Below are 14,894 nucleotides of genomic sequence, written 5' to 3'. Positions count from 1 at the left end.
TCCCTCCTTCTTGACTTGAATGATATTAGGAAAAAGTATATTTTGAAGAAAACTATATTGGAACCTTGGAGGTACATTTAGGAAAGTTAGAAAAACAAACAGTGGAAAGTCGATTGAACATTATGTATATGTCAACGTTTTTCCGAAGACAAATCAAATATTCCTATTTTTTGCAAATTTTAAAACCTATAAGCCTATATGGCTGTATCTAGAGTATCTCAGTCAATTTTAGGGTTTAGGAACATGGTCAATGGATCAAAATTACTTAGAAAAAAATATCTATTCACATCTGGAGACATATTTGAAATTAAGGGTTAGGTGAACAGATTGTGTCATCTATCATCTATGGGCCGCCAGTCCTTCATGAATCATGATGTTAAGTAAAGTAATAGAAATTTAAATTCACCGCTGAAAGTTTATTCTCTACCTAATATTTTAATAATTGCAATAAAATAAAACGTTAGTAAAAAGGTATGCTCTACTGTACATTAGCCATATTATAGGTGTATAAAGAGTCACTGTAATGGATGTCATAGGCGCAAATAGCATTTAGGATTTGGGAGGGCTAAAGCCTTACTTTGATAATATTGAATAAGCTTAAAACAAAATGTAGGAAATGTTTGGGAGGGCTATAGGCATTTTTTTTATTTGGGGGGGGGGCTTAGCCCCTAAAATCCCCCCTCTATTTGCTACTATGATGGATGTGTTAAATTTGAAAATTATTTACGAAAAATGATTCTGAGAGAAGACGCCAAGAAAGTCTGTCAGCACTCAGCCTATAGGCTATAATAATAATATTACTAAGTAAATGTTATGATATTTTTGTGATAAAAGTAATTTATTTTACTACAGTTAAGCATGAGTACTACATAATACATAGTAGGATAAATTAATTTTTCCAATTTTTCCCAAAAAAAAAATGCATTTGAAAATGATATTGTGTATTTACGTACATTATATAGGTACTGTATACAATATAATAATGTTGTAGTTACTATATAATAATCTCAATTATCACGAATAATATTTTTAAAGTACAACAAAATAAGGAATAACTATAATCGTCCAAATTTGGACTTAATACGTTTGTAAAAAATAACTGTACAATGTACTTATTAACATTTTTTAGATTTTGGTTTCTGTATGAACTATATTTCTGAGAATTCTTATTTTCAATTTTCAATTCTTATAGCAAGGTAAACAAAGTAATTTGAAACTTTCGGGATTTTGATAAATATAGTCAACATTCGAACTCTAAATAGGTACTTATAAAAAAAATTGTGCCTGTGGATATTTAATATTTATCAACTGCTATTATAACAACTTATATAACTTATATTACAACTATGAACTAACACAAAATAATTTGCAAATTTTCGTGATTTTCATGAATTTTGTCAACATTTCAACTTTAGGCGCTCATATAAATTATTGTGAATTTATACGCTCAATTACTTTTTTTTTTAATTTCTACAAACCGCATCTTATAAGCAACATTGTATTACGAATTAAGGTTTTTTGACCGAGTTAAAAACATTTTAATTTTAAAAAACCTAATAAGAATTGAAATTGTCTTATGTCTATAAATAGCTCAAATAAAATTGTAATATTCCAACAAATATAATTGTGCGGTATTTAGAAATCGCTTATAAATACTTTTAGTGAAATTTTAATTTATCTACCGTTACCTTTATCTCAGTTTTTCCTTAATTGTTTTGTTTGTTTTTCCTGACGCATTTGAAGTATTAGGCATTTTTTTCTTTTGATCCCCCAAACTCCAAAATACCAACTAAATGCACTTTCCTACAAAAAAAAATTATATTGAAGAAAATTGAACAATTTTTACTGTCCCAAACGGTAATGAGTGGGACAAAAAAAACACACATTCTAAAATCAATACCTTCATTGTTTCGCTCAAAATCTATAACAGGTAGGTATATACTTCTATTTCCTAACAATAGTTTTTAATAGTTTTAAGTTTTAACTGAATAATGAGACCAACTTGTTGAATTGTAAGCGATGGAAATAGATAATTTTACTCGTTTTTGCGCTAGGTAAGTATAAAGTAAGTAACTCGTAACTATCATAGACCATAATATATAGGTACTAGTGCCATTTTTACAAATTCTCATTGCTAATCAATATCGAACAACACGCGAGTTTTTAGGTATGATTTGTGGGTGAAGGTACGAAATCCAAAATGTACCTACTATGTAATATTATGCACTATATTACTAAAATTTACAAAATTAAGTTTTACATCTATTCTTTTGAAAAAAAAACGTCGTGTAATCGATTGACGTCGTCAGAAACCTGGAAATGTCAAAACGTACTGTTTGCCAGTCAAATTCACAATAAAATGAGAGGGTAATGAAAAAATTTGGATGGGCAATGCCCCGAGCCCCAAGTGCATGCGCTGTCCTTGCATAGTTGCATATCTGACTCCGCTAAACACACCGTGTTTCATTGCCCTAGATGGACGCAGTCAGTATTTATTTCAGACATTACATGCCAGCCTCCGGGGTAGGGGGTATTATACATTTTCAAGGGGTATGCCATAGGGAAATAAAAATATTTTTTGGTGTGCTATACATTTTTTTCTGGGCGAGTAATACCAGTATCATACAGTATAATATCACAGTTATTCTGTGATTCATGTACAATGCTATGTTATCTTCGTCCGTGATTATAATAAAATCATATATAAGTCTATGAATAAAATATGAAAATCACATTGAACTATATAATTATTATATAGTAATATAGTTATATTAGTTATATACTTATATAGTTATTATATAGTTCAATGGAAAATCATAGTCCTTATACTCAGTATGTCCTATGATGGAAATGTATTTCAGATAAAAAAATTATATTTTGTTGATAACAACAAAATGATAACGTAGTTGTTTGTGGACGGACTCATAACAGCAGTTGTAGATATACTGGTTGCACAACTCTATGAAATAAATATTGATCCTCTATCCCTCTAATAATTGCGTTATCATAATATTAAGATGAATAGTCATATTGAAATATTGAATGGTTTATAAAGCAATTTATTATAGGAGTTGTGTACTCATAACTCATAAATCATAATTCATATTCTAGCATTTAAGATTTTAGCCATGTGTCAGTCGCGAGGGATGAGTCAGTAATCAATAGTCAGTAGTCAGTAGGTACTCAGTAAGTTGTACTCACTGCGTTAAGCAACACGTGGTCGTTCGCCCGCCAAATCGACTGTGACGATGTATTACCAAGCTCTGATCTATATACCATACGCTATTCTGGTCAATATTTTTGCGTCGTACATGCTGACTGAGTACTGGTTGAACGTAATTTTAGACAAGTACGTGGGAGACGAGCACATCATAACCCGATATTTCGATCACATTGTAGGTACGTACACAATTATTTGGTATTATAAATTATTTATAACGAAAGAATAGAAAGTAAAACTATTAATTCTGAAATATTAACAAGCGTAATTACTAACTAGTTACTAGTATTAGTATGACTATAGATAGCTGAACAGGTAGGTAACAATGCCATTGATTAAATATTACATTGTATAGCTAGAACTTAATCAGTAACACAAACCCGTCAGAACCCGATAATTGATATTTTAAGCTAAAATATTAATATAAAAACTGCCCCCTTAATAGGCGTACTATAGTGATGGGCACAACCGAGTGAAAACTATCGAAGTACTCGATAGTTTAAACTATCTAATTACTCGGTTGTTTTATAAAACTATCGAACTTTCGAAAAACTATCGAACTATTGAAAACTAATCGAACTATCGAAATTTTTACTTTTTAGGTAAGGTTATGTATTATTTATTATTTACTATTTTGTTGTCATTCGAGATTCGACTATCGAGTATCAAGGCTGGTTATTTCATTTTTTATATTTGTGTCTTTAAAATGTCTATCCCAAATTATTATCAAGTAAATTCGGTCGAAAATACCGAAAAATCACTCGGTTGTTTTTTTTTAACTCGATAGTCAAAACTAGTTGGTACTAGACGTGTATTACTATTTACTACCGAATGAAAACTATCGATAGTCAAAACTAGTCGGTGTAAGACGTATGCAACTACCGAAAGAAAACTATCGAGTGAATTACTCGATTGTTTTTAAAAACAATCGATGAATAATAATATCTATTCAATTGAAAAATCACTCGGTAGTTTTTGAAACTATCGATAGACAATCGATAGTCAAAACTAGTCGGTTGCGCCCATCACTAGCGTACTATAAATTAACCTTCTGGTTTAATTCATTAGATAGTAAGATCACAAAATTGATATTTCAATCTATTCTGAGGTAATCTTCAGAAATATCAAAAAATATTCAGTATTATGCCATAATTATGATTTATGACTAATTGAGCAAATTTAATAATTTGTTTCTATAATTTTAAGTATCTATTGCATACATCATATTAAAAAATGTACAATTTTAAATTACAACGATTTGCGTTGTTCATCTTGAATAAATTTATGTTGACAATAGTAAATATAATATAATAAAAGTTGGTCGAATTTTAATTTTTAAATTAGCGTTAATTTTCGCGTCATTTCGAATAGACCTGATAATATTATATGGACTGTGCTTTCCTACCCTCATGCCACCGTGATTATATAACCAACAGGTTAGTTATATCTTACCTAGCGTCCTAGCCCCTCGCCCTTGAATTCTACTGCCATCACGGACTAGACTAGAAAGTAGAAATACGATTAAACTATTAAAACTATTAGATTTAAAGATGGACGATATAGTTTACCTCAAATCGTGACAGCAGCAGCTGCTGCGGGCTGTCATCGCGAAAACTGTTTTGTAAGATGCCTAAAATATCATGGAGTAAAGAGCTATATTATTTTACTTTCCAAAGAACCGGGATTTTTTTTTTTACCAAATAAAGTATTAAATACAATATTACAATATTGTCATTTTATATATTAAGAAGATGTTTTTTATAGTTAGGTGAATATGTTATGTTTGTTCTCAAAAGAATTTAGTCAAGCAAACGTTTCTATGGTTTATATTTTGTGACTGCCAAAGATATCTTTATAGGACTATATCTAAAATTAATTTAGATAAGGTATTTTTTTTTTAAATAATATGTATGTCAACTATCAAGTAAACATTTTTCTTTCGTTGAATAATCTGGTTGTTGCATTTACTATTGTTTAGTGATTACATTTTTTTATTATTATTTTATTTTAATATAATATTATTATTTATATTGAAATCTATACCAAGCTCCTTACAAAACATAAACTTTTAGTTATATCCTATATAGGTATTCATATTATAACCTTCATTTATGACGCTTAAAATAAATTAAACCAAATTGTTTCTTTGATTCTTTCATGAAATTATTTTTGTAGAATAGCCTGGTTTTTGCATAGATCCCTGCATTACCTTTGATGTGATCAATGAATGTAGAGGCATGACAAAAATTAATATTTAAGGCTTGTGCGAAATTCAGTCTTGGACGAAATGCGGCCCTCGCCCGCGATTGAAATAGCTCACTTCCTGCCCTTGCCACTCAATTTATGATGTATATTTTGTAACTGATCAGCTAAAGATATATTTATAGGTCTTTGTTAATACTATACAGAGTGATTTTTTAAGCATGCTCTCCCTATTTTTATGTTTAAACTATACATAATATAATCAAATTCTGATTTTTGGAATTTTTAAATACATATAGAGACCATATTTTTATTTTCGAATACTTGAGATTTTTTGTACCTCTTAAGGATGATCCTGTGATACAAACTTCTGTTTTTCAAATAGACTAAGTACCAACATTTTAACAAGTAGTTTTTGAGTTATAAAACGTGTGAGGATAATACGTCTATGGTAATGGGTTTAGTAGATTTGAGGTCTTAGATGATTTAAAATGTTTAGTTATTTCTATTGATCTATCAATGTAAATAGTTTGCAAAAATGATCCAAGTATAATGAATACTACATCTTATATTACATAATATACCTTATATTTTTGTAAAACCATATTTAAGGATTATTATCCTAAATACAAATATTTTAATAACTGAGAAACTACTTATTAGAATTTTGATTTAAATACATTTTATGCTAGTCAAACAAAAAATTAGCCCACTAAATCCGGTGTCTTTGTGATTCTAAAATAGAAGTTTGAGGTCATACTTGTTGACCGCTTACTTTCTTGAAAATGTCCACGCCTAAGTTTGATATAATATAATCTATAAAATTACATAGGTGGTATATTTTAACTTAGTTTAAATTTTCCCATTTTTGTATTAAGAAAATAAAATGTATGTATAAAAATTGTGTATAAATGAGTAACCAAATCTGAAGAAAAAATTGCTTATGAAAATTGTATTTCTTTCCTACAATAGTTTTTATATGTATGACAATTTTAAATTATATTTTCTAATATGTTCCATGTTCTAATGTCTCAATAACATATTTTTTAGTGGGCGGAGGAACGGCAGGTATTGCTGTAGCTTCGCGTTTAGCAGAAAATGAAGCACATACTGTTTTATTAATAGAAGCTGGACCCAAAGTATCATTATTACACGATATACCTCTTGCCACACCAATGTTCCAAAAGTCACCAATTGATTGGAAACACCAAACAGAGTCACAGTTGGACGCATGTCTTGCAATGAAAAATAATGTACTAAATTCCTAATATATAAATATTTAATATACAAGCTACCTATACAACAGTCATATATGATCCTGTTTTTTCAAGTCTAGTCAATGGCCCGCAGGAAAAGTCTTAGGGGGCAGTAGTCGCATAAATTTCAATATTCATGTAAGAGGGCATATTTCTACTGATTATTTATCGTGGCAATCTGAACAAGATTGGACCAAAGAGGATGTTCTTTACTACTTCAACAAATATGAAAAAGCTGATACATATAATAGTAAGTATGTTTATGTTAAAAAATATATATAACAGCAAGAATTAGAAGTAACTTATCACTATGTGTCTTGATTTTAAACAAACATTAATGTACAAATGAGAAAATTCCACAACATAAATAATAAAATATAAAACCACATTAAAAATAAAAACCATACAACCAGGATCACCCAATATAAAACAATTCTTCAGTCATCAGCCAACACATGTGACACCAATTGCAACAGCTATACTTAAGGCGGCCAATGATTTGGACTTTAATACTTCATTTGATATGAACAACGATGGTTTTCATATTTCCAGACGAGATGGTGGTAGCTTCTCGTTGACACCAGTGTCAATAAGAACAGGAGCTAGATTAAGCGCTGAACACCTATACTTAAAATCAAGAAAAAAAAAAAACTTAACTGTGCTCACAAATGCTTTAGTTACAAAGGTTATTACAGCATAAAATATTTGATTAACAAAGTTTTATATTATATTAAAATTAATAATAACTTAATAAATGATTATTATTATTTCATTTAAGTAGGTGCTGTTTAAACATAATTTCGAAGCAAATGGAGTTATGTACAACAGGTTTGACCAAGTTTATAAAGTACATGCACTTAAGTCGGTAGTCATGTCTGCGGGAACATTGAATACGGCAAAAATACTTTTATTGAGTGGTATTGGACCAGCAAACCAGCTTAAACCGTTAAAAGTAAAAAAAGTAAACATTTGTTTAAAATTTTTTTTTAAAAAATAATATTATAAATTTAAGATCCCTGTAATTGCGGATTTATCAGTGGGAGAAAACTTACAAGACCACATTATTACAGGATTGGATATGATAACTTTAGAAAAATCATTGGACTTAACTTTTAAAGATTTCATATCACCAATTAACATTTTCAAATACTTTTTCAAAGGAACTGGTAAGATACCCAAAATATAGTTATTATTCAATTTTATTTGATATAACTAATTTTTAGGTACATGGACGCATCCAGGATGTGAAGCTGTTGGTTTATTACAACTACCGTCAGATAAAAAAAACTATTCTGTCTCATCCCCAGATTTGCAATTTATGCTTTTACCTTATGGGGTATCATCTGATGCAGGAGCAGCATACTTCAACCACTTAAATTTTAAAAATGAAGTAAGTGTAATATTATAAATATTCCAAAACAATTATCAGATAAAACTAAACTATTGAATGTATTGTACAATATAAGATTTGGAAAGAATATTTTCAACCACTTGTGGGAAAACAAGTCATTTCATTAGCACCAGTGCTATTGCATCCTCAAAGCAGGGGATACGTGAAGTTAGACAATAATCATGAAATTGTAGTACAACCAAATTATTTACAAAAATCACATGATGTCAGTGTGTTAGTACAAGGAATGAAATTGGTGAAAAAATTTGCAGAAACCAAACCATTATTAAAACTCGGCGCAATGTTTAACACAAAACCTTTTCCTGGTTGCAAAAAGTATAAGTTTGGATCTGACAATTATTGGGAATGTTACATTAGACATATGACGTTAACTTCTTATCATCCCGTGGGCACATGTAAAATGGGAAGTATCCATAATAGGAGTGTAGTGGATCATTCATTGAGGTAGTTAGTTGGAACTCAATAAATATAAATTATTATTAAAATAACTTTTTTCGATAATGATTATTTATATAATATGTTTTAGAGTGCATAAATTAAATAAATTGTATGTGATTGATGCATCAATAATGCCTTCCATGCCAAGTGGGAATATAAATGCTGTTGTTGCAATGATAGCTGAGAAAGGAGCTGATCTCATTAAAAAACATTGTTTTCAAAGGACTCAAAAATGTAAAATCACAGATTTCTTTTATTATGGTAATAAATATTAAAATATTATTTTAATTTAATTATTATTGCTATTCATAATTTTATATGTACTTGTGATACTTCTACCCATTAGTTTAAAATAAATATTTTATTTTTACCTTTTTGTAATAATGGGAAATTATTGTTCAGAAGTTTCAACAGTTTTTCCACGTTTTTTGTAACGCCAACTCGTACCTGTATTTGGACGTCTAGGAGCTTTTTGTAAGCTGCTAAATGCGATGGGCTGATCATTTTCATATAGCCAGTTAGGCAAATCAGAAAATTCTGTACGTGGAAATTTATAACAGCTTGTATAGTATTTACAAAATGTGATTTCATTTGATAAACATTGCATAGCTGTCCATGTATGATACACCAACAGTGGGAATTTGGCAGTCCAGTATTCTAAAAATGTATCCGGAATATCACCAAATAACTTCTGAGTGTCTAGAGATAGTTCTCGAAAATGATGTTTCTATAATAAAATAAATAAATAAATAGTAGGCAGAATAAAAATATATATCTTTACACTTTGGTTAACCATTGCTCAATATGACTAACTTTATTTCGAAATGCTCTTAATAAATCTCTAATGCTCCCAGTTCTATACGTTCGGTATTTCCTTAATTCTGAAGTTATTTCTTCATCAATTTTATCATGCCACCCATCTTGCCCAATAACACCATCACCGCCCTTCTCAAGTTCTAGCATTATGGGGCTCATTGCATGTTCCTTTTCCACACGATCGCTAACATCCTAAAAAATTGCATATATAAAATTCCTTAGCATGCATATACGTTTAAAATAAATAAAAACCTGAAGAAAGGATAGCAAAGTAGAGCTGTCCCAGAATGCTGGATAATAACGAACAGCTGTAGCAGTGGGCCTTTCTTCTGGGTTTCGACTTATCATCAGAGATATCAAACGTTTCCAAATTTCACTTTCATTTAATGCATCGAGACTATATTGAGTAATTATATGTTAGTTTGTATTACATAATTTATTAATAAATGTTTAATTTTTTACCAAGGGGCTTGACGTTTATCCAATATTCTAGCTTGACGCCACAATGAATCACCGAATGGATGTTTTCCTTGGGTGAGGATGTAGTAAAACAAACAGCCCATTGAAAAAATATCAATAGATTTAGTCTTTAAAAAAATTTGAATAAAATTAGTTTTTATAATATAATACAATAAGGTACCCAAGTGAAATATCCTTACCACAGATGCATTGGTAACAAACATTTCAGGTGCTATCCAGCCATCGGTTCCAGTGACGCCTGAACGTTTTGAAAAAGACATTTTTCCCCCCTGTAATTGTTTGCATAACCCAAAATCACTTATCAGTGCTCGGACGCTACTAAAACTACCATTTCCACGCATGGGTATTGACAATAATACATTGTGTGGTTTAATATCCCTGTGAACTATTTAATTGTATTGATTAATATTGAATATAAAAATAATATAATAGTTACTTGATTGTAGTAATTATAAACATTACCTATTCCAAGTGAATGGAGGTGCTGCAGACCTTTAATTGACTGAGATAAAATTTCTTTTGGACTAATTTCATTTCTCAATTCATTTTTTTCTACATAGTCCTATGTAAACATTTTTAACAATATTAGAAAAAAAATTTTTTTAAGTAAATTATAAACTTACTTGTAAAGTTGCAGCACATAATTCAAGTGCAATATATCGAAATTGTTTATCTTGTTCGGTACAATAATAACGAACAACATTAGGATGATAATCAGATTCTCGGAGAATATGAACTTCTCTTTCTCCAGCAATAAAGCACTCTGGCAATAATCGTTTAACAGCTACGGGCCTGCATTCAAACTCCCCTCTACAAAAATATTAACTCATATTAAAAATTACAATTTAATATAAAATATTAAGTAAAAAATTACTTAAATACTGATGTTCCTTCACATCCTTTTCCTAAAATTTCATCTGTACGGAACATAATTTTTCCAATACAAAAACTACCATCAGGCAATTCTTCAACTATCTGAGATGAACTACTATTGGAATGATTAGAGCCTCTTGAACTTCCCTGAGAACTGTTATGACTGTTATTTGATTTATTCTTCAAACCTTTCATCTAATAATAAGTTTAAATGTTTTAAAAAATCAAATGAAATTGTGATCAGAAATAATTGACTTACTTCTTTTCGTAGATACCAGAACATTAAACTCATCAACAGTGTTATCCCAACCATGAATAATTTGATTCCAGCATTGTCTCCAAGTATTTGGACAATAAGCCACGAGTCAAAAAATTGTGGAGTCTGAGTAGATATTGTGCTTGTTTGTTTACTGCTGTAGTTATATCCACTCATGTTGTGATAGTAAATTATTGAATCGGTGTTACCTGTTATCCTCGGTATACCTGTATTTAATTCTTGATTCAGCTGGTAGTGCCCTACAAAAAGATGATTTATGTTGTAGAAACATTTGGTAAAACAGAATAATTATTTATTTGCATTACCCAATAAGATTGTGTGGTTTTCAACATTTTTAGGTTCTACATTATACTCATTACCACTATAATATGGTAATACCGAAAAAGAAGTTTTGTCCAAAAGAACAATTAATCCTCTATCTACTAATGGATTAACTTCACCAGTGTCTGCAATGGCCGGTAAAGCATATAATCCTGTATTAATGTGATGACCAATGTAAAGTGTATGGCTATAAATGAGATATTTTAAATAAATAGCATTGTATACATTTAAAATCATTAATAACAATTACTAGTAAATAATTAGTGAATTGTGGTGATAAAAATAAAATTAGATTCAACTATTTAATATTGATGACTGTAAAAGCATAGGTATTTTTTATATTAAATAACTTATAATTTACTTACAAATAACTAACTGAATTTGGATCTTTTGATGATAATGCAATGTTTGAAATCAAATGTTTTATGGAGTCTTTAGCTATGTTTGTTAATGGTAACGACAGTAGACTCTCGCCATCGTGCTGATAAACTCCAATAACAGGGGAATCAAATTCTCTTTCCCAGAGTAAATTATGATAATTAATAGGAGGAGAAGATTTTTCAAACTTATCTTTTGGATTAAGAAAAACTGCAAAATTACCAGACGAACTAGCAGCAAAATATGTCATACCTAAAAAAAATTATACTTATTTAATACACGTAATTATTAAAGCATAAATTAAAATTTAACGAATAATTTATTAATACTAAATACCATGATTATAATTCTGTTCATCAGTCATGGTTTTAGAGTTGTAACTGAAAAATGTTACATTCCATTGCCGTTGGTCACTACTTAAACTGTCAACCATCATTACGCTATACTCTATTAAACAATAATTATAAATAAAAATTAACTAAATTTATGAAACAGTAATAATTATAGGTACATACCAGATTTACTCAATAGTATAGATTTTGAAGCAATCGCTGTGCATATTTCACCTTGTTTTTCAAAATTCATAAATGCATGTTTTTCACCAGTATTCCAATCAATAAAGTACCAACTATCAATTTTTTTGCCTTCAAGTAATATACAATAGTTTTAAGAGTTTGTTAGATAATTATATAAATCTTACTTAAGTATAAAGCTATTTACCAGAAAATAATATTCCATCTGAACTTCTACACGGTGAGTTAGCAACTAACTGAGGGATAGTGACATCCAACTTTTTGATTCCTACTTTATCCTTATTATGTAGTAAATATAGGGAACCATCCCTGGGATCTGGCAAGAACAACGGTCTGTAACAAGTATGAACAAGTTTTATAATGTTTATATGAGAAATAATTATGACATTAAATAAAACAAAACGTTTGGATACACACGTGAGGGCATCTTTTATATTGGATGGAACTTTGACAGGCGGATCTAACAACAAAAATACAATGTAACAATATAAGTAGTAATATATAAGCAAGTGTGTGAAATCATATACCATCGCGAAATTTCCACAAAGTTTTGCCGGACGTGTGGTCGACCGCAATGAATGAACCATCGAGCGTTGACAAAAATATGATTCCTTCATATTGCAAAACATTAACTTTGGCTAAACTCTTGTCATCCTAAAACAAAATATCATACGCTTTACAACACTACGGCCAGGGGTAACACGGTAAGTGGATACACACTTTTGGGTGATTGAGGTCATGGGAATCCACGCACAGCGAGCCGATAAAAAGCGAGATCGCTAACAGCACCGTTCGGATGGCCAATGCCATTTTGTCGTGAAAAGTCGAGTTTTGCAGTTCACAGCCACATCGACCGCGAGTCGTAAGCGCATCACCGTTGGCATACGACCCGACATTCAGACGGTTTCATTTTCAAAAACAATTTACAATATTGGCGGTGTTTAGTGTCTGAAACGATACGATAACGGTGACATTTTACGGATAAACGAGACGACGGTCGACGTTAGGACACTGAACAGTAAACAGAATTTCAGCGCAAAAGTTTTGACAATAATAATAATAATAATAATATCGCGAATTGGGCAGATAAGAGATTCGCTGATAGTGTCGGTCGGTGGTTCGCCGACTGCGGCAGTAAATGTGTAGTGAGGCGGTGAACCAGTGACGCCAAATAAGCAACAGACGACAGCTGCTGGTTATTTTTTTATAATGTATTTTATATTTTATATATATTTTTTAATAGGTACTTTTCGAGTATCGTACAAGGTACTCCAGCGGCCAATTATTGCTGCCTGGGTAATAGTTAATACTTTTGTTTTTTTTTTACGCCTGCGTAGATTAGGCTTCTATTAAACTGCTATCCTCGAATATATTGTTCTGTGAATATAGTATATTAATTATCAAGTAGGTATAATATTATGGTGTACATCTTAATTCGTGCTTCTATCAGACCATCATAATATTATAATCATATTATTGTTCTGTGATATAATCAACTCATATTAATTGTTAATTATATCGCATGTATCTTAGGCAGGGCCGCATTTAGGGGGGCCCTGGGTACAACTGCCCCGGGTGCCAGTATTTTAGGTGCGCCAAAATGTTGTGGCCGGAAATATGTTTACTTGTGAATTATTAAAATTGTATAATTTTAATTATTTTAATAACAGTATTATGTATTATGTAGTATATTAGTATTATGCTGTTTGACATTTTTTTAATTAATATTAATTTGCATAGTTTTATATAATTTTATTTTATTTATTCATGAAATACCTACAACCTACTTAAATATGTTTAAAAAAACAATTTATATGATGAATCATAAGCAAGGTTTAGGTGACATAAATTCAAATGTATCTTTGCGGTGGGTGGATCAAGCAATTATTACTAAACAATATTTTTAAAAAAAGCACACAATATTCTTTTCTGTGCTCAAAATCTAAAAGATTAATGAGGATCTATCTCCCATATTTTCCGTGGGTAGGTCACTTAGGTGGAAGCAATTTTTTTTCACTGGAGCTTAGGGGGCGCCAATTTTTTTTTTGCACCGGGGCGTAAAATGTCTAAATGCGGCACTGATCTTAGCAGTGGCGTATTTAGGAATTTGTTATGGGGAGGGTCCAGATAATTTTCAGAAAAACAGAGCCGTAGGGAGCAAAGCTTCCCACACCACCCAATTACTCTTTATTAAATAAATATACCATATTTATAAGACGATTTAAAATTTTCGAGTTTTTAATTGGTATTAAATAATAATATGTATACAAAACAAATTTAAAAAAGCAGTTAAGTGGATGTCGCTCTACTGTACAGTAGGTTACAAATGGGTCAATGTATGATGGATGTATTACACTTGAATTCAACCATATAATATCATTGTAAAAGGAAAACGATTCTGAGCGAAGTTCCGGATCCCATGGACCCCCCCGTAAATACGCCACTGGATCTTAGGGCCAGTTGTATCATCTCCGATTAAAGTTAATAGGAGTTTAATAAGCCGAATTTTCCCGGTTAAATATCTGTTATCAGCTAATTAAGCGTAATCGAAGTTTAGCCGTAGACGAGTTCCCAAATGCTGTTTACTCCTTACTCAGCATAGGCACAGATAGCCAATAGGGAGGGGAATTTAGAGACGAAGCCCCTCAAAAATGTCCTAAATTTTTTATAACCTTATTCAATATTATTA

At 30.6% G+C, this 14,894-nt stretch overlaps 2 protein-coding genes across 5 annotated transcripts; one reads left to right on the top strand and one right to left on the bottom strand.

Annotated features, from left to right (window-relative positions):
- Positions 1 to 2,843: 2,843 nt before the first annotated feature.
- Positions 2,844 to 8,817, top strand: LOC100166585 (glucose dehydrogenase [FAD, quinone]). Of its 3 annotated transcripts, none has more exons than XM_001943578.5 (9): positions 2,847 to 3,399; positions 6,473 to 6,675; positions 6,754 to 6,928; positions 7,092 to 7,363; positions 7,460 to 7,630; positions 7,691 to 7,844; positions 7,902 to 8,068; positions 8,145 to 8,533; positions 8,616 to 8,817. In XM_001943578.5, the coding sequence occupies exons 1-9, from the start codon at positions 3,249 to 3,251 to the stop codon at positions 8,800 to 8,802; spliced, it is 1,869 nt and encodes a 622-aa protein (XP_001943613.2). In that variant the 5' UTR covers positions 2,847 to 3,248; the 3' UTR covers positions 8,803 to 8,817. The 3 variants fall into 3 exon arrangements, with proteins under 3 accessions (XP_016657107.1, XP_001943613.2, XP_016657101.1); XM_016801612.2 differs by having other exon boundaries at positions 3,262 to 3,395; XM_016801618.2 differs by lacking the exon at positions 8,145 to 8,533 and having other exon boundaries at positions 2,844 to 3,399; positions 8,616 to 8,740.
- On the bottom strand, positions 6,922 to 13,326 carry LOC100164567 (serine/threonine-protein kinase/endoribonuclease IRE2). 2 transcript variants are annotated; one of them, XM_001943638.5, is made up of 18 exons: positions 12,926 to 13,326; positions 12,733 to 12,859; positions 12,623 to 12,665; positions 12,393 to 12,538; positions 12,188 to 12,316; positions 12,009 to 12,119; positions 11,660 to 11,924; positions 11,279 to 11,481; positions 10,956 to 11,212; positions 10,698 to 10,891; positions 10,447 to 10,633; positions 10,286 to 10,385; positions 10,003 to 10,208; positions 9,806 to 9,930; positions 9,596 to 9,740; positions 9,341 to 9,535; positions 8,899 to 9,254; positions 6,922 to 7,300 (listed from the first exon to the last, which is right to left on the bottom strand). In XM_001943638.5, exons 1-17 carry the CDS (start codon positions 13,013 to 13,015, stop codon positions 8,919 to 8,921), a joined length of 2,859 nt encoding a protein of 952 aa, XP_001943673.1. In that variant the 5' UTR covers positions 13,016 to 13,326; the 3' UTR covers positions 6,922 to 7,300; positions 8,899 to 8,918. The 2 variants fall into 2 exon arrangements, with proteins under 2 accessions (XP_001943673.1, XP_008179196.1); XM_008180974.2 differs by having other exon boundaries at positions 6,922 to 7,305; positions 12,926 to 13,217.
- Between the last annotated feature and the right edge of the window lie 1,568 nt (positions 13,327 to 14,894).

This window comes from Acyrthosiphon pisum, chromosome A1 (assembly GCF_005508785.2).
Source record: "Acyrthosiphon pisum isolate AL4f chromosome A1, pea_aphid_22Mar2018_4r6ur, whole genome shotgun sequence".
Classification (NCBI taxonomy): domain Eukaryota; kingdom Metazoa; phylum Arthropoda; class Insecta; order Hemiptera; family Aphididae; genus Acyrthosiphon; species Acyrthosiphon pisum.
This window is presented reverse-complemented; position numbering and strand designations above follow the sequence as displayed.

What these genes read in the sequence shown, in the direction of transcription:
- LOC100164567 (XM_001943638.5), bottom strand. Translation starts at nt 13,015, where the DNA reads ATGGCATTGGCCATCCGAACGGTGCTGTTAGCGATCTCGCTTTTTATC. An exon ending in TATACTATTGAGTAAATCTG is followed by an intron (nt 12,120 to 12,187) that starts GTATGTACCTAT and finishes ATTGTTTAATAG; the next exon opens with AGTATAGCGTAATGATGGTT. An exon ending in TTGTTACCAATGCATCTGTG is followed by an intron (nt 9,931 to 10,002) that starts GTAAGGATATTT and finishes ATTTTTTTAAAG; the next exon opens with ACTAAATCTATTGATATTTT.
- LOC100166585 (XM_001943578.5), top strand. Translation starts at nt 3,249, where the DNA reads ATGTATTACCAAGCTCTGATCTATATACCATACGCTATTCTGGTCAAT. An exon ending in CAAATGCTTTAGTTACAAAG is followed by an intron (nt 7,364 to 7,459) that starts GTTATTACAGCA and finishes TCATTTAAGTAG; the next exon opens with GTGCTGTTTAAACATAATTT. An exon ending in GTAGTGGATCATTCATTGAG is followed by an intron (nt 8,534 to 8,615) that starts GTAGTTAGTTGG and finishes AATATGTTTTAG; the next exon opens with AGTGCATAAATTAAATAAAT.